Here is a 22,437-nt window from a genome sequence, read left to right on the forward strand (position 1 = left end):
ATGAAGAAATCCATTCTGTTACTGTAACAGACTGTAATCTTCTCTCTCTTTCTGTAATAGGCCAGACACAAACTAGTGCAGCACCACAGACAGGTAATTATACACCTTTGAATTAGAACCAGATCTGGTGGTGATCTTGGGAAAAGTCAATCAAAAGCTATGAGTACATTTAGCTTAAATTAGAACTTTGTAACTTTGTCTGGGAAAGACCATGCAAATGAAGAAATCTGTTTCTGGAACTGTAATAGAATTTAATCATCTCTCTCTTTCTGTAATAGGCCAGACACCAACTAGTGCAACAACACGGACAGGTAATTATACACCTTTAAAATTAGAACCAGATCTGGTGGTGATCTTGGGAAAAGTCAATCAAAAGCTATGAGTACATTTAGCTTCATTTAGAACTTTGTAACTTTGTCTGGGAAAGACCATGCAAATGAAGAAATCAGTTTCTGGAACTGTAATAGACTTTAATCATCTCTCTCTTTCTGTAATAGGCCAGACACAAACTAGTGCAACAACACGGACAGGTAATTAAGCACCTTTAAAATTAGAACCAGATCTGGTGGTGATCTTGGGAAAAGTCAATCAAAAGCTATGAGTACATTTAGCTTAAATTAGAACTTTGTAACTTTGTCTGGGAAAGACCATGCAAATGAAGAAATTAGTTTCTGGAACTGTAATAGAATTTAATCATCTTTCTCTTTCTGTAATAGGCCAGACACCAACTCGTGCAACAACACGGACAGGTAATTATACACCTTTAAAATTAGAACCAGATCTGGTGGTGATCTTGGGAAAAGTCAATCAAAAGCTATGAGTACATTTAGCTTCATTTAGAACTTTGTAACTTTGCCTGGGAAAGACCATGCAAATGAAGAAATCTGTTTCTGGAACTGTAATAGAATTTAATCATCTCTCTCTTTCTGTAATAGGCCAGACACCAACTAGTGCAACAACACGGACAGGTAATTATACACCTTTAAAATTAGAACCAGATCTGGTGGTGATCTTGGGAAAAGTCAATCAAAAGCTATGAGTACATTTAGCTTCATTTAGAACTTTGTAACTTTGTCTGGGAAAGACCATGCAAATGAAGAAATTAGTTTCTGGAACTGTAATAGAATTTAATCATCTTTCTCTTTCTGTAATAGGCCAGACACCAACTAGTGCAACAACACGGACAGGTAATTAAGCACCTTTAAAATTAGAACCAGATCTGGTGGTGATCTTGGGAAAAGTCAATCAAAAGCTATGAGTACATTTAGCTTCATTTAGAACTTTGTAACTTTGTCTGGGAAAGACCATGCAAATGAAGAAATCTGTTTCTGGAACTGTAATAGACTATAATCATCTCTCTCTTTCTGTAATAGGCCAGACACAAACTAGTGCAACACCACGGACAGGTAATTATACACCTTTGAATTAGAACCAGATCTGCTTTTCTCACAACTTGTAAAACAGTCTTAAACATTTGTTTGAACTGAAAAACATGAAGCACTGCAATCAGTCATCTTCATCTAAACCTAACATTGTTGTGTATTTGTGTGTTATATTCTTTCTGCTGCAACAGCGACATTGAACACGACTGCCTCACAGCCAGGAGTCAAAGGTAATGATGCTGAGGAGGATGAAACTCCACTATTGTTGACAAAATAATTTGTTTGTATCTCATCAAAAATGCAAACAATCAAAAAAATGTATTAACAAAAAACCTAATAATCTGTTTTTCTATCTTAAATGTTTTGTGACTAATAGCTGTCAAGTTGGTGAATGGACCCAACCTCTGTTCTGGAAGAGTGGAGATTCTCCATAATGGAATATGGGGAACAGTGTGTGATGATCTGTGGGATTCTGCAGACGCGGCAGTGGTGTGTCGAGAACTGGGCTGTGGGAGTGTTATAGAGGCAAAGACTGAAGCTTATTTTGGACAAGGTTCTGGACAAATATGGTTGGATGATGTCCAGTGCCGTGGGAATGAATCTACTTTGGCAAACTGTTCATCAAGAGCATGGGGATCACATAACTGTGTGCACGGGGAAGATGCTGGAGTCGTCTGCCAAGGTGAGTCAAACACATTTATACAACTGATGTGTAGTGACTTGTGCTCATCTCACCGATGAAGTTGTGATTTTTGGATCACACGTCACTTAAGGTGTGGTTATGAGTACATCAGATGACCAAATCCTGCCCTTTTAGTCAGCCAAGGCCCCGGTCAAGGACTTTTTACCTTAGCAGTATGAGAACTCTCCCATCAGGGGGCCGTTCAATCCTTTGGGATTAATGTAAACTGGAGGGAGTTGGTCAACCGATTTATCTGAAAGATTGGTGAGTTCTCTTACGAGAGGTTCTCTCGTATTGCGTAAGTTCCTTACGCTACGGGAAAGTATTCTTTCTTCGAGATTTCTGAAAAACCCAAAATTATCCTTAATTTTGTAACATTGTCAACGCAGTGCGGCAGCCTGGCAGACCATAGCAGGCTATTCCAGCGTGCTATTGGCTGCTCTGCTGGCAACTGCAGCAGCCTATCGGTGAGCCCGCGTGACGTGGCGACCAATGAGGGCGCTTCGCGCCCACCTGGCTTCATTTGCCTACAGGTGGGGCGTGGCCACGTGTATATAAGCAGGGCTCACGGGCTGCATATTCGATTTTCTTTTCTTCAGCGAAGCCCTTCGCATCGCTGGATCTGGAACCCGCCGCCGTTGAACGTGCAGACGAGCAAGCAGAGGACAGCGCCTGAAGAAGCCGGCAGCATCGCGCCACCTTCAGCCATCCGTGCCTGCTCTGCTATCCGGCAGCATTATATCCTTTTATTGCTCAGTGTTGTCGCCGCTGCGTCACACTTTCACAAAAAGAGCCGAGCGTTTTTCTAAAAATGTCTCGTTCCACCTGCGGCTCGTGTTACGCGCAGCTCAGTTCCGGGGACCGCCATGTGATCTGCGCTCTCTGCCTGGGCCGTGATCACGCCGCCGCCGCACTTCTCGCCGGCGGATGCCCGGAGTGCGAAGAACTAACGATGTCGACCCTGCGGGCTCGACTCGATCAGTTCGAAGATGACATCCCTCCAGTCTCTGCTAAGCCGCGCAGGAAAAAGCGCCGCTCGCAGCGGACTCCGGAGTTGGCCGAGAGAAGCTCGCCGGAACCCTTCCCGCCCGCTTCACTCTCGCCTTATCCCCGCCCCCACCCCAGGCCGCCATTTCTGTTGCCGCCTCTGGGGATGAGGCGGATGCGGCCGCGGAACGCGCCGACAGCTGCTCCATCATGGCTTCCGACAGCGAGGAATGGTCTTCCGCGACCTCTTCAGTCCGAGCCTCCGGACGCTCTCGAGCGGGTGAGGACGCCGAACTGTTGCGCCTTCTCACCCGGGCTGTCGAGCAGCTAGGCCTCGAATGGGCCCCGCCTAAGGTGGCAGCGCCGAATCGGCTCGACGGATGCTTCCTGAACAGTCGCCGCCGTGCGCCCACCGCCAGGACTGCACCCTTTCTGCCAGAGCTTCACGAGGAGCTCGCGAAGTCCTGGAACGCGCCATTCTCCGCGAGGGTCTCGTCTCAGGCTTCTTCGACGCTCTCACAAGTTGACGGCGCGGCTGAGAAAGGCTACAAAGCTATCCCTCCGGTGGAAGAGGCGGTCGCAGCGCACCTTTGCCCGCCTTCTGGTTGGCGCTCAAAGGCTGCCCTCCCGTCTAAGGCCTGCAGAGTGACGTCATCGCTGATCGGCCGCGCTTTCGCTGCCTCCGGTCAAGCTGCGTCTGCTCTGCACTCTATGGCCGTGCTGCAAATCCTCCAAGCCAATCTCCTCCGTGATCTGGACGAGAGGAGCTGTGACGCTGAGCTGATCACGGATTTGCGAAGCGCGACGGATCTCTCCCTCCGCGCTACCAAGACCGCAGCACAGGCCCTCGGACGCTCTATGGCCTCCCTCACGGTAGCTGAGCGCCACCTCTGGCTCACGCTCGCGGACATGCGAGAAACAGAGCGCGCGGCCTTCTTAAACGCCCCGCTCTCTCCATCTGGGCTCTTCGGACCAGCGGTCAAGGGGATCGTCGACCGTTTCTCCGAAGTACAGAAGACGACGCAGGCCATGAACCTCTTCCTGCCTCGACGCCCAGGCGCCAGCAGTAGCTCCGTTGCTCGCCGTCCTCGCGACCAGCCAGCACCGAGCTCCGCGCAGCGCCCAGCGCGGCCCCCTTCGTCTCAGCGAAGACCGAGCGGCCGCCCCAGATCGCGCTCTTCCAGCCACGGTAAGCCGCCTCCCCCTCGGGGCCCCCGGCCTAGGATCGTGCTGAAGTCCGAGCCTCCAAAGCCCTCCTAGCCAGAGGCAAGAAACGACGGTTAAGTCCCGCTGCGGCCGGACCACCGTCAAAACTCTTTTTCCTGTCAGCCCCCACCACTGTGGCTGCTGCAGAGGAATTTCACGCAGCCAACGAGCCGGCAAAAACGCCCTCTCGCCTGTCAACAACCGCCGTTTTTACGGCGAACCAGAGAAATCACAAAAGTTGCATTATTTCTGGTTGCACGGCTCACGCCGTATGTGTTTCAAATGCAGTAAATGTGCCCACTTTTCTGTGTTCACCCCTGCACATAAGCACTATAAACCCCGTGTCCCCCACTCACATAAAGCGGCCTCCGGCCGCTCGAGTGCTAGAGTTAGGTCACGTGTCCGCTTGTCTGCGTCCACGCCTAGCCACCACACGCGCTGTCACACAGCCACTCTTAACCGGTCATGTTCCACGCGTAAGAGTTGTGCCCGCTCAAACGCGCTCACACATTTTCGCGAACATTATGCCTCAGGCGCTACGCGCCGCGCCACACACCATTTGTTTTCCGCCCAAGGTGGCCGAAGCGATGAGTGTAGGGCCACACACAAGACATTCCCCGCTCAAAGCGGTAGAGACACAGTGTGTAAGGCGGCCAGCCACCGAAAGCGAGCGGCTGGCCCACAGCACAGAGAGCGCGCGCACCGCGCCCGCCCCTCTTATACGGGCCGTCAAACCCGCGAAACGCGGCGTTTCGAGCCCAGAGGCCGTTCTGTCCCGTTTGGCACACGCGAAAGCGTGGGAAGCCATTCCAGGTGTATCAGAATGGGTGCTGAGAAAGGTGAAGCACGGCTACACTCTGCAGTTCGCTCGCCGCCCTCCGCGCTTCTGTGCGCGTATAGAGACGAGAGTGAGCGAAGAAGTAGCACATCTACTTCGAGCGGAGATAGCCACGCTGCTGTGCAAAGGGGCTATAGAACCGGTTCCCCATTCTATGAGCGAGTCAGGCTTTTACAGCCGATATTTTCTCGTGCCAAAAAGGGACGGGTCGCTCAGACCGATTCTGGATCTTAGGCGTCTGAACAAAGCTCTTTTGAGGAGATCGTTCAAGATGCTTACGACCAAGCAGATCCTCGCGCATATTCGCCCGAGAGACTGGCTAATTTCCCTAGATTTGAAAGACGCATATTTTCAAATCAAGATAACGCCGCGTCACAGGCCATTCTTACGATTCGCCTTCGACGGCCAGGCTTATCAATACACCGTCCTTCCGTTCGGCCTGTCACTAGCACCCCGTACATTTACGAAGTGCATGGACGCGGCCCTCGCTCCCCTGAGAAACCGGGGGATGCGAATATTGAACTACTTGGACGACTGGCTCATCCTGGCGCAGTCAGAGGCCGAGCTCCTCGCCCACAGGGCAATGCTGCTCAGCCATTTGGACAGCCTGGGGCTCACGGTCAACTGGACCAAGAGCTCATTAGTGCCCACGCAATCAACCTCATTTCTGGGTTTGAATCTGGACACTGTGGCTATGTCTGCCCGCCTGTCACCACAACGCACGCGCCAAGTTCGGCGCATGGCTGCGTACTTCCGGCCGGGCAAAATCGCACCTCTCAAGCTTTTTCAGAGGATGCTGGGACGTATGGCCTCAGCCGCAGCTGTGCTCCAGCTGGGCTTAATGCGCATGCGCCCGCTGCAACGCTGGTTAAACGCCCGAGTGCCTCACAGAGCCTGGGCTGCCGGAGGTTTCAGGATCAGAGTGACTCAGGGCTGTGTTGCAGCCCTAGAGCCCTGGTTAGTAGCCGACTGGTACCAGCGGGGAGTGACAATGGGAGCCATCTCACACCGCAAAGTCATCTCGACGGACGCCTCCAACTCGGGTTGGGGCGCCGTTTTCGAGGGCAGACCGGCCTCGGGCCTCTGGTCGAGCGGAGAAAAACTCCTACACATAAACTGTTTGGAGATGATAGCGGTAGAGAACGCGCTCAAGCAGTTTCTCCCGTTTATACGGGGACACCATGTGTTGGTCCGGTCGGACAATACCACGGTGGTGTCCTACGTGAACCGGCAGGGCGGTGTCAGGTCCAGGTGTCTGGGCAATCTGACGGAACGCCTGCTCGTGTGGGCACACAGCTCGCTGCGATCGCTGAGAGCGGCGCACGTTCCTGGCCACCTCAACGTGGGCCCGGACAAGCTGTCCAGGGGCCTCATTCTCCCAGGAGAATGGTCCCTGCACCCCCAGACAGTCCAGCTGGTATGGCGCCTATTCGGCAGAGCGGAGCTCGACCTCTTTGCAACAAAAGAGAACGCCCGCTGCTCGACGTTCTTGTCCAAAAGCGAGGATGCGCTGTCCCAACTTTGGCCCAGCCTCCCGCTGTATGCTTTCCCGCCGATTTCCCTATTGACCCAGGTTATAGCGAAAATCAGGGAAACGCGCCGCCCGGTGCTCCTTATAGCGCCGCGCTGGGAGAACCAGATTTGGTACCCAGAGCTGGTGAAGCTGTCGCACTCACCCCCCTGGCCAGTTCCGCTGAGAGCAGACCTCCTCTCTCAAGCAGGAGGGTCAGTTTGGCATCCCCATCCAGAGCGATGGTCTCTGCATGTATGGGTGACCAACGGATACCCGTTGACCTGGCCGAAGGGGTAATGAACACGATCTCACACTCTAGAGCCCCCTCGACGAGGCGGTTATATAGTTCTAAGTGGTCGGTGTTCACTGAGTGGTGTGCTTCCAAGGGATTGGAACCGCAGCAATGTGGGGTCCAGCGGGTGCTCTCCTTCCTCCAGGAGCTCTTGGAACTGGGCAGGTCCCCTTCCACGCTCAAAGTGTATGTAGCGGCTATAGCAGCGTTCGCCCAGACGACGCTAGGCAGCACGCTAGGAAGGAACGAGCTCATCATCCGTTTCCTCAGAGGAGCTAGACGGATGAATCCCCCGCGGCTGAAACGCGTGGGGGATCTACACGCGCTCTCAGTGAGCCCGACGTGTATGGAGTTCGGTCCTAATGACTCTAAGGTCATTCTCAGACCGAGGCATGGTTATGTCCCCAAAGCGATCGGTACTCCTTTCAGGGCGCAGATTATCTCCCTCTCGGCTCTGCCAGCATCCGACGAGGGGGACGGTGGCAATATCCTCTGCCCTGTCAGGGCATTGAGGGTTTATGTCACACGCTCCGCCGCCTTCAGGCGTTCTGAGCAGCTATTTGTTTCGTTTGGAGGGCGCGCTAAAGGCCTCGCCTCCTCGAAACAGACCCTGTCCAGGTGGATAGTGGACGCGATTGCAACTGCATACGCTTCCAAACACCTGCAGTGCCCGCTAGGTGTCAGAGCACACTCCACCAGAGGCATGGCCTCTTCGTGGGCTTGGGCCAGAGGGATTTCCATCCACGATATTTGCGTGGCGGCAGGCTGGGCCTCCCCGTCTACGTTCGTGAGATTTTACAATCTGGAAGTTCCTGCCTTACAGGCGAAAGTGTTATCAGTTCAATAAGGCTGTTGGTTCTGCCCGGTGATTCTGCGCAGACATAGCTCACATACTGGTAGTAAATTCGGTACAAGGCTTATGTAAATTTGAAGGAGACCGGCGGTACCGTTCCCTCATTTACGAAAAGAGCTATTGTGAGTTTGAAGGTGACCGGCGGTGCCGTTACCTCACTCATATGACAAGATATTGTGAATTTGAAGGCGACCGGCCTTGCCGTTCCCTCATTCATGAGACAAGGTGTGGTGAATTTGAAGGCGACCGGCAGGTGCCGTTCCCTCATTCATAAGGCAGGGTGTTGTAACCACCCGTTGTAACCACCCGTCAGTTCAAACGAAGTGTCCGTATATGTGGTGGCCCGTTTCCTTTACCGGCCACCCTGCCCGAGCAGTGTTATGGTCCCCGGTTCCCTGGGATACATATGCTGTATGCGAGGCACGCACGGCGTTGACAATATGTTCCCGTAGCGTAAGGAACTTACGCAATACGAGAGAACCTCTCGTAAGAGAACGATACTCGGTTACTTAACGTAACCTCGGTTCTCTCTAGAAGAGGGAACGAGTATTGCGTTCCTTGCCGTGCGCCCCGCGGGCTTTTACGCTTCAGAACTACGAAAACCGAATATGCAGCCCGTGAGCCCTGCTTATATACACGTGGCCACGCCCCACCTGTAGGCAAATGAAGCCAGGTGGGCGCGAAGCGCCCTCATTGGTCGCCACGTCACGCGGGCTCACCGATAGGCTGCTGCAGTTGCCAGCAGAGCAGCCAATAGCACGCTGGAATAGCCTGCTATGGTCTGCCAGGCTGCCGCACTGCGTTGACAATGTTACAAAATTAAGGATAATTTTGGGTTTTTCAGAAATCTCGAAGAAAGAATACTTTCCCGTAGCGTAAGGAACTTACGCAATACTCGTTCCCTCTTCTAGAGAGAACCGAGGTTACGTTAAGTAACCGAGTATCGATATTATTAACTTGTAGAGCATCTTTACTGCGTTATCAACACAAGGACAACACAAGTGAAAATTACATTTATTAACAGAAAGATAATCAAGAGTAAATCAACACAACTACTAAATTACTACCATAAATTATAAAGGAATAAAGTGCATAAGAGGCATAAAATACAAGTGATTAAGTTGGCTGTGGCTATGGCAGAGTTATGTGATTTTATGGAAAGATAAATTGCTGTTTCTCTGAATCTAATAAGGTGAAGAACCTTTTAATGCATCAAACAAATAAAGGAAAGTTTATTTGTTTTATAACTAGCATCAACTAAATTACCTTTAAAACAAATTAGAAAATCATATACTAATAATAATAAACAACTGTTCCAAGGTTTCTGGAAATGATCCAAGTTAAAATCAGCCAAACAGGTTGGGTTAGTTTAGGTACAATAGTTAAAATGGGGTCTGATTTTACTGTGTGAGGAATCAGGTGTTAAAAGAATGAGATATAAAACAGAAGAACGGTGTATAGTCCATAGCACTGTAACAGTTAGGTGCAACTGTTCCTTTTGTATTTTCCTGCCTGTCACTAGGGGGAGGTAACCATGCTAGCTCACTCTTTTATAGATTGTAGCCATGTGCTGTAGCAGGGCTAGGAGCCAGACACAAGGCCTCGTCCCGCTCTCACAGTCCCTCAGCCTCGCTGCTCGCCACAGTCTTATTATAGGGAGATGAGATGGTCTGTATCTCTTACCATTGGAGAAAGCATAACCAATGGTTCAAACAGCTCAATATGAGAGGCAACGTGAAACGCAAATACATAAATCATAAATAATCAAGTATACGTCATTGCTTGATTAAGTGGTGGAAATGACGGATGATGGGCACAGCACGATAACAAACAGACATTTACAGTCAACGTACACACCCAGCAAGTGTAGCGTTCAAACTCAAAACAGCTCAGAAACATGCGTCAGTTTAAATAGATGTGTGCGTGGTTTGGGTTTGAAGTGTGTTTAGATAACTATAAAAAAGTTCAAGTTCCCTGGAACATATTTAGCTATTAGATCTATTGAATTACTTTTTAACAAATTGAATAACAGTGGTCATAATAGCATATTAGCAGTACGTGCCTCGTGCCTTGCCTAGTATCGCCAAATCTATTGAATTACTTTTTAACAAATTGAATAACAGTGGTCATAATAGCATATTAGCAGTACGTGCCTCGTGCCTTGCCTAGTATCGCCAACTCAATCATCAGAATCCTCAGTAATCCTCTGCAAACTTCGACAGCTGGTTGAACCGGCTCATTTGGTTCTTTGTGAGTCGGACGTGCTACTTCGGCTTGTGCGTCTTGCATCATCACCTCAAAACTAAAGTTTGATTCAGTTCAATTAATGAACTGGCTCGACCTATAATCAAATTATTTGTTCAAATGATTTGTGTTTTCTGTTTGGTCTGATTATTGTTTAATCTTGTTTGTATTCAGAGGGTTTTGTTTGTAAGTGCATAGACTGTACCAAACATCAGCTCTGAGTATTGTAAAGTGTAAAGCCTACTTCCTCCTGAATACTCATTTGGACTGATTATTTCTGTGATGCTCTTGGATGCTTGTTCTGGATTAGGGACTGCCAGGAATCGTGTTTTTCTGGCATTTATATGAGCCTGATTTCGATACATACATAAATACTTATTACTGTCATCACAATTTCACAATTTCGAGAGTGAATCCCTCATTTATATGCGGATGGGCCTATCTGGAGGCGTGTATGTGGCCGCTTGCCAAGAATGAAAAACGAAAGTTGTATTCAAATTCTGAATATATATCTCCTAGACAGCGCACAAAGAGCGTTCCCTTTATAATCACTAAAAGCTAGGGGTGTAACGGTACACAAAACTGACGGTTTGGTACATTCCTTGGTTTTGAAGTCATGGTTCGGTACGGGTTCGGTACAGCACGGGAGAGAAAACTAATTATAAAATTGCTTTTTATTATACAGTGGTTTACTGAACAATTTGTGTCTGTCCTTTAATGAATTAAATTATAACTAAACGTTTCTTAAAGATAATGCTGTAAACTATAGGGAGCCCAACAGAGAGCCCAAACTATTAGCTTTAATTCAGCTGATATTTATTTTAGATATAATAACCAACACTAAAATAGCACGTTGTATGCAAACATGTAAACTTTACATAAGGCAGTTTTTGCATTGGCTTTTAAATCAAGTTATAAAATTCTGTTTTTACTCCAATTCGTAGTTGAAATATAATAATTTATACACACTGTCTGGCATTTTCATAACAAACATACATTAAATAATCAAGACATCGCTAAAAGGTTAAGTACAATATAATGAATACATAGTAATAATAATATTTTTATTTTTTATAGTGCCTTTCAAGAACCCAAGGTCGCTTCACAAAGTTGTAACAACAATAAGTTTTGGGGAATAATTAATTCAAATGGTATGAATATTCATGAGTTTATGAATATTATTTGCTTGTTGTACAGAAAAATTAACATATAACGGAACCTTTAATCATTTAAAAGTAACCTTTATCCAAATTGATTTCTTCATCAATTATCAATCTTACAAACCTTAAGAAACATTGATCTGTTTGATCAGGACAAATAATATCTCTTATGTTTGCACAATTTGTATTACTGAAGTAGTAATACATGAAAATCAAGCTTAAATGGGTAGCTTAGATCTTACGCTTCAGTGACTTCGAGATTTGTGAGCAAAACAATACGGATTCAATTTAATGCAATTATTGAGTTTTAATAAAACACTATAGAATACAAAGCTACGAATCACACGGGGGTAAATATGCATATATATATAGGAGAAACAAACGATATGGTACAAACAAGGAAAAATCAAACTTAACGAATAAAATCAAAGGGAAAAGAATGATGGAAAGAGAGAATCCACGAGGGAGAGAGAAATGAGAGAGATGAGAGAGAGAGAGAGAGAGAGAGAGACAGACAGTTCAAACACTTCACCAAAACCCTTCAGACATTTATGATTTCGTGAATCAGGATTAATTAAGACAACCTCGTACAAGCAGTTAAAGGTGAAATATAATACTTGCATTAGGCTCTCTCGTGTACGTGTCTGAGTTCGAATCGTCGTGGAAGTTCGCTAAGGAGGTGAGTCCGGAGAATTTCTGTGAAGTTCAGGAAAGTCGCTCCAGAAGTTGCAGGTCTCTCTCTCTTGGCTTGGTGCCAAAGGAATCCCTCTCTCAAGGGAAGGTCAAAGGCCAGGATGGTCTTCTCGGAATGGCGGAGCGTGCTGAGTTAATGATAAACTTCTGCTCCTATAGATGGAGTGGCCGAGCCCGTTCTATGGAGAGATCCAATCACAACCGTGGAGAGAGAGAGTGCGCGTGTTTCATTGTTCTCTGAACCCCCCTCCTCTGAGTTAATCAATAGGGTGGAAATGCCTCTTTTTCTTTAGAAAGCTGGTATTTCTGAAATTATGCATCAAAATCTGATTTTTGAACCAAATTTGGCCTAGTCATAATTTTGCGATAACAGAGATACTAAGAACGGTCATTCTGCGATTTGCGCGTCCAGATATATACAAGATTATCACAGTTACTGGCATACAGGTTTTGATTGGCAACAGTAAACATCCTAGTTATTCTAATACATTGTATAAAGACATGAAATCAACGGATTATATATATTTGAACATTATTAAGACAGTTCTTTAAGTCCCATGTTTTAAGTAACACGTGTTGTGCAAGAATTGTCTTCTTTCAGCGCTGATATGTGTGTGTGTGTGTAAAGTCATGTGGATGCCTTCAGGCGGTACAATTCGATGCTCCATTCTTTAGACTCAGACAATCTGGCTCCTTGGTTATTAATTAACTTGATATCCTGATCACACACAAAAGTTCTTTGTTTGTGGTTGATTTGATCAGGAAATCACGAGGGACTGGGCAAAGGCCCATCGGTGACGTATGCATTCGGCCAAAATCTGATTGAATCGGGTCATTGTTGCTACAGTTATCCCCCTTTTTGTCGGATGATGTCCTGTGGTCATTATCGGACAACCCCCATCACAATGGTCGGATGGCAGGGGATTTGGAACGGTTGGGTAGCAGGTGTTCATTATGGCTGAGGAGCCAGCTCGATGAGGTTCGCATCTGCTTCTGGCATGGTACCCTCCCTCCGGGGTTTCCATCGGCCACCTCCAGACACGGCTGTCGTGAGTTTGGCTGTAGAGGTTTTAATCTCGTTGAACTTCCTGTACAGGAGAAAGGCTATGCCCAGGGTTAGGGTATTGCCGATGATCATGGAGATACATAGCGCAGTGTCAGCGGTGGTCCAGGTTTGGACAACAGGTGAGGTATTCAGGATAGGTAATCGAGACAATGCTTGGAGGGCTGTGTCGAGGGGAACAATGTCAATGAGCTGAGGCCCCCCTTTTTCAATCCACCGTTCTAGTTCTGGAGCTAGGGTGAAGTTGTGGTCCTTGAAAAAGGCTGGGATTTCTAACTCTGACTGGTACTCTTCACTTGGAAGATGGTACAAAGCCAAATCGTCCAGGTGGAGGATGGCCCCTCGTGGTACTTGGATCCACATGCTCTGGTCCAGCAAGTTGATGCGGGTGGCGGTGTCATGCTGGTCGTAGATCAGCATAGCAGTACGCACCGGAGTGTTGATGAGCCACCTGTCACCTACGATCTCTGCCTGCGTCTCGGGGACTTGGGTACGAGGCGTGGCATCGGTAGGGCAGCGGGTGTTGCTGATCATCGGTTGCAGTCCGCAGATTCCTTCGGTGTTGTCTCTGAGGAAGGGCTTGCTAGGGCAGAGGTAGTGAATGTCTTTAGTCAGGGTACACATGTGCAGGTTTGGGGCTAAGTACAGCTGTGTATCGCTGTCGTGGTAGGCGACCACCTCAGGAGTGCGCACCTTAAGGTGTGTGTTACCCTTCCAAAAGCCCACATTGACAATGTCTTTGAGTCGGTAGATTCGGCTCGACTCGATGATGGGTAAGTTAAGAAGGAAACCCATCTCCTTCTGCTTGGGGTCCACATAAAGGGGAATGGCGCTACCCAGAGAGTAGGCCAGGTGTACCTGCAGAGGGTCGGCGGGTGTGTTGATAGCAGACGCCAGCACACTTTGCACCAGGCTTAAGGGTATGAGGTATGGTGGTATTCTACCCATGGCTAAGCTATCGATGGAGGAGCTTATTTCCCGTAGCATGTCAGTCATTAAGGCTGTGACCAGCTGCGTTTGAGCAAAGTCATTCTGGAAGACTGTAAACAGCTGTTTCATGGAGTTCACGGTCTGGTTCAACAGGACACTGTGGGTGTTCAGAATTACCACCGTTCCTCTTAATGTCTGGCCGGTTTGTAAAGCTGCACTCTGTGTGGTGAGTTGCTCTTTTAGTTCCGTCTGAATTTCAGCCACATGCAGTCTTATCGTGGCTATGTTTACTGCGTTGACACTGGACATGCCAATGTTAAACAGAGTTCCAACGGCGGCGGCGGCTCCGAGCAACGCTCCCAGGAACCGTTTGGAGCGGCGGTTGTGTCCGCCTAACTCCGCTTGGGTGACTGTCATCTTCTCCAGTTGGTTGAGCATGTGCTTGACATCGGCCTCGGCATGGAGGAGAGAGTCTTCTGTCCATCGGGCACCGGCCCAGCTGTACTGGGCTACTGCTTTGGGGTAGTGTGCTCTGTAGACGTTGCGAGGGTCGAGTCGAACGTACACTTTCTGGGTGTGCGTCCGGCAATTGGTGATCAGGAGCCCCGGTTGTTCTCTCAATACAATGCCCGAGGCGGGGCCTGGTGTGATGAGGTCGGGTGGCGGCTGGCCTCTGGTTGACAGGAGGCACAGGAGGATGATCCACAGCCGCATTCTATTACAGGCAGGAGAGTGAGAGAGGTAGGGAGGAACAGGGGAGAGAGAAAAGGAACAGGTCAGCAAGGTTTGTCCCGGGTTGGATGGGACAGTCTTTTCGCTTCGGTGACGGCGGTTGAGTTTTAGCTTGCATTGGCCCCTCCCTGTCTTTCTATGCTAGCCATGTCTCTTAATCTGGTTCCGGTGGACCCATTTGAGAACTGGTTCTCTGGGTCCCCGGTTTAGCTGGATTTGGTACGCTACTGGGGAGAGTTTGTTCATAATCTCATGGGGTCCCGTCCAGTGAGGCAGAAATTTCTTCGACAGCCGCCGGGGGCCTGTCAAAGGTCGTGGGTTGAAGCTGTAATACAAGACCTTGTCGCCCACATCCAGTTCCTGGTGTGATGCTTTCCGGTCGTAATATACTTTCTGACCTTCAGCGCTTTTCTGCAGGTGTTGCTGGGCAAACGCGAAGGTTGCTTTTAAGTGTCTATGGAGCTCCTCGAGGTACTGGAATGTGGTGCACGCGGTGACAAGATTGGAGTCTCCAGGTTGGTACAGCAAGTGAAGTGGCAGAGTCATCTGCCGCCCAGTCATGAGCTCGAAGGGGGACACCCTTGTCGATTCCTGCGGGGTAGCTCTGAGAGCCATCAGAACGAGGGGGAGTTTCATATCCCAGTCTTTCTGGTTAGCAGACACATACTTTTTCAACATGGCGACCACCGTTCGGCTGATGTGAAGTCTAGCCCGTACTCCTAGGCATTTCCAGATCTGTTGCATAATCTCGGCCGTGAAATGGGTGCCTCTGTCTGAGTTGACTTTCAGTGGCAATCCAAACCGGGAGAAGATGTGGTTCATCAGGAGGTATGCTGTGGTTTGGGCGGTGTCATTGGGTGCTGGCAGGCACTCTACCCATTTGGTAAACTGGCACACCACCGTGAGGAAGTACTTGTTGCCTCTTGCGGACCTGGGCAGGGGTCCCACCCAGTCGATTTGTAGGTCTGACCACGGGAACGTGATCCCTCTGCGTTGCAGTGGGGCTCTGTGGTTCGGGTTTGCTGGTTGGAACTGGCAGCAAACCAGGCATTCTCTGACATACTCTGCCACATCTTGTTGCATCCCGGGCCAATATGCCACCTGTTTCAGTGTGTCATACGTGGCTCTGGTGCCGTGGTGTCCAGCACATGGTGTGTCGTGGGCATACATTAGCATGACCCCCCTTTGCGACCGTGGCACCACAAGCCGTGGCGTTGTGCTGTCATCGGGCGCAAACCACAGAATGTTGTCCTGTATACGCAACATGTGTCTGGAGTTATGTAGATGTTTGAGGCTTGAGTCATCAGTGAGCTCAGAGTCAGTGATAGGGTGCCAGGAGGGGTCAGAGAGGTGGTCAAGAATTGTCTTTATTGCAGTGTCAGAGGCTTGCATATCTGCGATGTCGTTGTTGGAAATCTGCGGAGTTAGCGATAGCGGCTGCGAGGCGGGCATTGTAGCCGGTGCCGGTCGCTTGCTGCGGGTTAGCACTGCAACGTTGGGGCTGGATGTAGGGTTTGGGGGTACCCACATGTCGCCGTGTAGTGCGCCCGTCTTGGCGAGGGCGTCTGTTTGGTCATTCAAGTCTTTGTCGAGACCTGGTAGCTTCGAGTGTGCTTTTACCTTCTTCCAGTACACTGTCAGGTCATGTGTTCTTGTGATGTTGTCACATTCCTGGAACAGGTGTTGGTGTTTGACTGGCTTGTTGTTAGCGGTCTTGAAACCATTCTGTTTCCAGCTTGGAAGGTGGCACACGAAACTGAGTCTGGCATAGTTAGAGTCTGAGCAGATGAGCAGTTCTCTGATGTCATTGGCTGATGCGATCTGTAGGGCTATGAGAATAGCTGCTATCTCTGCATATTGCGATGACTGGGGGCCCAACTTGAAGTGTTGTGGTGGGCACGGCTGATCGTTCACCCACAGCACTCCTGCACCTGCCTTTAGGACGCCGTCGTGGTTGTAGGAGCACCCATCGACGTAGGCCGTGGGCATGCCCTGGCACGCATTCGGTTCAAAGTATCTGTGACAGGTCAGTTGTTGTTGTTGGGGTTCTTGTGCATCCGCTGCAGCAGCAGGCGTGTTATCAGAGCAGTTTTGGCATGCAGCCAGGCCATTGCCCAGTGCAGACTTCTGATTTTGTGCGTACCGTGCCTCAACATTGCGTCCCTGGAGGGCCATTAACCACGTGGCTATACGTGAATTAGTGACAACGCCATCTCGGATGCGTTGGCTGTTTAGGAACATTACGGGCTGGTGGCAAGTCTCGATGATAACTTTCTGTGCCCCAATGTAGTTGGAGAATCGCTGAATGGCCCACACCGTGCAGAACAGAGCTTTTTCACAGTCAGAGAACTTGCACTCTGGTGGGAGAAGCGTTTTGCTGGCATATGCGACCACCTTTTTGTCTTGGTCATGTCGTTGATATAGGCCAGCACTGAGACATTGGTCGGAAAACCCGGCTTCCAGATAGAATTCCTTCTGTGGATCGGGGTAAGCAAGGCATGGAGCTGTGCATAAATGTCTTTTAAGTGCCGTCATGGCGTATTCTTGAGCGTCTGACCAGACGAAAGGACAGTCTTTCTTCAGCCGGGCTGTTAGAGGTCTAGCAATGTCTGAGTAGTTTTCGATGAACTGTCGGGAGTAATTGCATACCCCTAGAAAACTGCGCAGCTCAGAGACGTTTGTAGGAGGCTTGATGTTTTGAATGGCATGAATACGGTTTGATTGAGGTTCAATGCCTTGGGATCCGATGAGCAGGCCCACGTAGTTGACCTTGGTCCGGCACCACTGTCCTTTGTGGAGGGCGATCTTGGCACCGGCTGCGGACAGTTGGTTCAAAACATAGTCTATTTCATTCAGGTGGTCGGCCACCGTTGTGCTCTTCATGAGAACATCATCTACATAGATCAGGTTGCCTCTTACTCTGGCGTCTGGGCAGGCTTTGTTCAGAAAGATGTTGAACTCAGCTGGTGAGTTGGCATAGCCGAACGGACACCTGTTGAAGGTGTATTGTCGGTTGCCGAATGTGAATGCTAGCTTGTGTTGGTCTTCTGGGTGCACCGGAATGGTCCAGAATCCAGAGGCCACATCAAGTGTAGAGAAGATTGTGGCTCCCCTGGTTCGGGGTATTTCTTGTTCTAGTTGGGTCATAGGCCATCTTGACAATGGTACCTGTTGATTCAATTTCCGATAGTCGACCGTGGGTCTCCAGGCTCCGCTGGCTTTCAGCACGGGCCACAAGGGGCTTGAAAAGGTACTGTTGCAAGGACGGATGACACCTTTTTCAAGCATGGATTCGATGATCTCCTGCACTGGTTTGTGTGAGGCGATGGGAATCTTGTATTGCTTGACAAAAGTGGGAGGCGCATCAGGGTGCGTTGGGATGCGCACCGTGTGGAGGTTGGTGAGACCGCAGTCTAAAGAGTCTTTGGCAAAGGATTCTTTGAACTTATAAAGGACTTGTTTGAGTCTTTGACGGTCTGTCTCGCTCTGGAGCGCGTCAGCGTCTCGTAGAATTTGCTGCACTTGAGACTCAAAACCTGGGTACGGTTCCTCCGTATGTGTGTCATCAGTCAGGTTGGTCTTGGGAGGTGTGGCAGGGTCATCAGTCTCACCGACAGGCTGGTGGGAGACTGTGTATACCGCGAGGTGACTGTCCTCAGTCAGCTCCGTTCGGCACACCTGGTCTTTGGTCATTGGCATGACAGACGTGATGGCAATGAATTTGAAGGGTGCGGTGAACAGTGTGTTATCTGTGCTCCCTTCGGGTATCAGTGCAGGTGGAATGGGCCCAATGATGGGTAGTACAAGTTCAAAGTCATGAAAGTCATGGCTCACTAGCCATCCCAGCCGGTAGGCCTTGGGAATGTTGATGTGAGTTGCTGTGCAGTTGTTGAAGAGGATGTAGACTACACGAGATGACACTTCAGTGAGGGGTGTGGCTTCAAGTGTGAGTCCGAGTTCCACACATTCAGGTGAGGGTTGGAAGAAGCCCAGCGTGTGGTTTAAGGTTTGACCACATCGCATGTTGAGCCGAACAGCGACCCCTTTGGTGTATGCTGGTACCACCGTTCCCTGTTCGTTGACTAGGGTGCAGACCTCAGGGATGGTCTGTCCTGACATGAGGTTGTCATGGCTGATGGAAACATGTGGCTGTAAAGTCAATGGGGCCCATACCACTTCGTTGAACGTGTCCACATGAGCCCGGAGGCGAACCAAAATGTCTGCTCCGATGTAAACATCGTGGGGCGGGTCCGGAAGGACCAGGAAGTAATGGGTCAGGCACCGATGATTCCATGTCAAGCGCAGTGCACAGATTCCTCTGGCGGACACCATAGAGGAGGGGTGTGAGTTCAAAGGGAAGCGGGTGCGCTTGCTGGCATAAGGCGGTTCTGGTGCGTGTTCCCTGAGTGCATTGAACAGTGAGAGGCTAATGGCTGAGTTGTCTGCCCATAATGCTAGAATAGTGTTCGTTGTGGTGATATCATTCAGCTGCAGGTCAGTCATGACCTTGGGGCTGTAGGTATCAGAGTCTATGGTGAGCTGAAATGTGCAGAGTAGCGAACTTGAAGTTTGCTCTGGGTCTGAGACTGTGTTCTCACGGCTGGCTGCAGGAGTTCCCGTGACCTTTGTGACTTGACAGTCTGGTTCTGTTGGGGTTGCCGTGACCTCTGTGACCTGACAGTCTTGCTCAGAAGACCTGTGTGTCTGGAGGGGAAGAGGTTCTCGCACTTGTGCCCAGAATTTCAGCTGTTTGAAGTCCAGTAAAGGTTTGAAACGGTCCAGCAGGTCTTTGCCGATGAGAAACGGATAAGTGTTCATAGGTGACACATAGACAGGATGTACAAGACTCATAGGCCCAACTGTCAGGTGAATGGGAGCTATGGTTTTGAGCTGGATGTCGTCTTGGCTGTACGACTGCACATTCAGCTTACACGTGTGAAGGTTAAGAGTGCGATTCTGTCTCTGTGCTTCAAATTTGAGTTTGTCAAACAGTTGAACGGATATCAACGTTAGGTCGGAGCCGGTGTCAACCAGGGCTTCGAGCCTCAGTTCCTTTTCCAAGGTGATGGTTAGGTAGAGTTTTCGAGCCATTCCCTTCTCGATCAGGTTCCCCAAGAGTCTGGGTGTTGGGGCCTGTGTGTTGATCGGTAGGCAGTCGGGATATGTCTCTTGTGTCTCACTGTGAGTGCAGATAATCAGGACAGCACTTTCATGTACCTTGGTGTGCGGAGTGACACTGTCTCGGTCAGGAAGTGTTGCCGTCAGCTGGAGTGAGTGGGTGTTGCTGACGTGTGGGGGTGCAACAGTTAGTTCGAGAGTCTGTGGTTGGGAAACAGTGTTCTGGGTGTTAGGTTCAGTTGCAGAAAGGTCAGGAAGGTTGATTTCAGGCGTCCGGTCCAGTCATGCGGTGTCTGGTTCATCCTTCTTGTCTGTCTTGCGGGGTTTCTTTTGTAGAAACTCCTTCAGTACCTTCAGCAGTTCTGCAGCTTCGGACTCGACCGTACTTTTCTTGTTAGCCGTGGGCTCAGATCCGCGCTTACCAGTACCACGTCGAGAGTGGTCCCTCCGTCGGTTTTCTGGGCTTGGCGTTCTGGGAGAGAGGGTTCGGCTCCTTCTGGGTTGCCGGCCGGCTTCCCATGTGCCCCTCCCCTTTTGGTTGTGGAGGGGGCGAGGCCGGTCCCAGGATCCTCCAGAGCGATCGTTCTGGTACCTTGGATGGGCATTACCACGATCATGCTGCCCTCTGCTGGCTTGGAACGGTGTAGACTCTCTGTTGAGGGGTCCGTAACTGTGGTTCTGTTGGGCGCCCTCTAGGGTCAGCTCTGGGCGATTTTCAGAGACAGGGCAAATGGTTGGGTGTTTTACAGTCTTTTCAGAAATAGCCTTTTGCTTGGTGTAAGCCTTGTGAGCCAAGTCTCTTAACTGTTGGGTGGACATGCTGCGTGGACAAACCAGAACTCCCAGATGGTGATTAATCGTGGGGTGGAGGTTTCGGAGGAACAGGGTTCTGAAGCTGAGGTCCTCCTCCATGCCTGGTTCGTTTCGTGCGCCGAAGTAGGTATGTCGCAGTCGATTATAAAAGTTCTGTGGGGTTTCAAGTCGACCTTGCCTGAGGTCCACAGCAGCGATGAGCCCCTGGACTGATTCTGGATCAGAGTATTCACGAATTAAAGCTTGTCGTAGCTGGCCGTAGTCCGCTTTGACAGTCTCTGGTTGGCGGTCTAGAAAGCTACGCACGTCCCGGTTAGACGTGAGTTTGAGTAGGCACAATCTGTCCCAAGTGCTCGCGTTAGCGACAGTCTGCAGGTGAAAGTCTATGTCTTGCAAATAGGCATAAACATCGTGTCCTCCTGCAGGGTCTGGGCTGAAAGTAGGGATATTTCTGGCCAGCTTGTAAAGGTCCTTATGAGCTACGTGGCTGCTGACCCTGACTTCCTGGAAGGGCGTCCCTTCCTCCGCTGCTGGCGGGGGTTCGTGGAGGCTAGCAGGTGACAGTCTGAGCAGTGGGCTGTCACCCCCCTTTCCAGCTCTTGGTTCTTGGCTGAAAGGTGCGGACCAGCTGGTCGGGGGAAACTTTGTGTGGTGCTTTCCCCCTTCCCGGTCACTTTGCAGTTTATAGGAATGTTTCAGTTCTATGTGAACAAGGTCAAGTTCATCTGTGAGCTCATGTCTTTGCTGGACCAGCTCATTGATCTCGGCTCGGGCAGCCTGCAAGTGGTTTTCGAAGGCTTTGGCTTTAGCATCTCAGTCTTTGAGCGCAGTGTTGGCTCTCTCTAGGAGAGCTTCGCCTCGCCGGAGCTGTTCGTTGAGTTCTTCCCTGGTGTCTTTCTCGAACTGCTCTCTGCGGTCTTTGTCCAGACGCAGATCTTCCAGGGCCTTTTGAAGTCTTTTTACTTCTTTCTCTCGTTCTGTGTCCGTTTCACCCTTTTCCTCTGTCTCTAGAAGTAGCTGGTCTAGATGACGCTGGGTGAGGGCCTGGTTTCTCCGGGCCTCCTCGGCTTGGAGCTTTAGTGTTGCCGCTTCCTGTTCCAGGTCGGTGTGGCTCTTTTCTCTTAGCCGTGCCTGGGCGACAAGGTTGTGGGCGAGGCTCCCGAGGATCTTGGCCAGTTCTTTGTGAGAGTAACTCTGCGTCGGGTCGTGTGCCGTCAGCTTGTCTAGCTCTGTGTCCAGTTCCTCCTGGCTCAGCAGTTGCAGATCACTGGTGTCCTCCGACGGAACAGTGCTCGTCATCGCTTCCAACCATACCGCTAGGCGATCCCAAGGGACAGCGGGACTGGATGAACGGGACATACTGGTTCACTGTGGGCGAGAGAAACACAGCACACACACACAAAGAGGCCAATGCAAGTTTGTTCTAAGGTTTACGAGCTCTTGTACGGACTATGCCGTCGACAAGAATTTTGGCTAACTGATGTAGACAGTTAGGCAATTAGGCGGGCCAATTTTTGGATCGGCCTGAAATAGAGGCTTTGACAGACGGTAGCCCTGTGGGTCACCTGGTGACGCCGGCTGCTTGGTTGTCACTCTATTAATTTGCTTTCCTTGGGGTCTCTTGGTGAACTGAAAGAAACAAGATTACGACAGTCCGGACAGTGAAGTTAGGAAAGAGCACAGTGAAAACACACAAAATGAATTGGTCTGCAATAACAAGGAGAATAAGCGCGAACGCTGGGAGTGTTAGAGAAGCACAAAAGGGGTTAAGCCTGCTACCTTTCGTAAGAGTTTCTGATAGGGCCTACAGCATGTGTGACTATCGGGGTAGGAAACCTAGGAAAAGGGTGCGGCTTAGAGAGAAAAAGGTGGGCCAAACGTTTAGGCTATACTCGGGGAGTATCTAATATTTGGCTTATAATGTGGATTTT

The 22,437-nt window shown here is 49.8% G+C and overlaps 1 protein-coding gene across 5 annotated transcripts in view; it reads left to right on the top strand.

Annotated features, from left to right (window-relative positions):
• LOC307121369 (scavenger receptor cysteine-rich domain-containing protein DMBT1-like) overlaps positions 1-22,437 on the top strand; it is a 125,526-nt gene that overhangs the window by 31,077 nt on the left and 72,012 nt on the right. For 4 of the 5 annotated variants that reach the window (XM_079808925.1, XM_079808928.1, XM_079808927.1 and 1 more), the window contains exons 12-20: positions 61-93; positions 279-311; positions 498-530; positions 717-749; positions 936-968; positions 1,155-1,187; positions 1,374-1,406; positions 1,574-1,612; positions 1,759-2,064. In XM_079808925.1, the coding sequence (XP_079665051.1) occupies positions 61-93; positions 279-311; positions 498-530; positions 717-749; positions 936-968; positions 1,155-1,187; positions 1,374-1,406; positions 1,574-1,612; positions 1,759-2,064 (576 nt within the window). The remainder of the gene's footprint in view (positions 1-60; positions 94-278; positions 312-497; positions 531-716; positions 750-935; positions 969-1,154; positions 1,188-1,373; positions 1,407-1,573; positions 1,613-1,758; positions 2,065-22,437) is intronic. The other variant, XM_079808926.1, reaches the window with a different exon arrangement.

This window comes from Gobio gobio (assembly GCF_949357685.1).
Source record: "Gobio gobio genome assembly, chromosome: 25".
Taxonomy (NCBI): Eukaryota; Metazoa; Chordata; class Actinopteri; order Cypriniformes; family Gobionidae; genus Gobio; species Gobio gobio.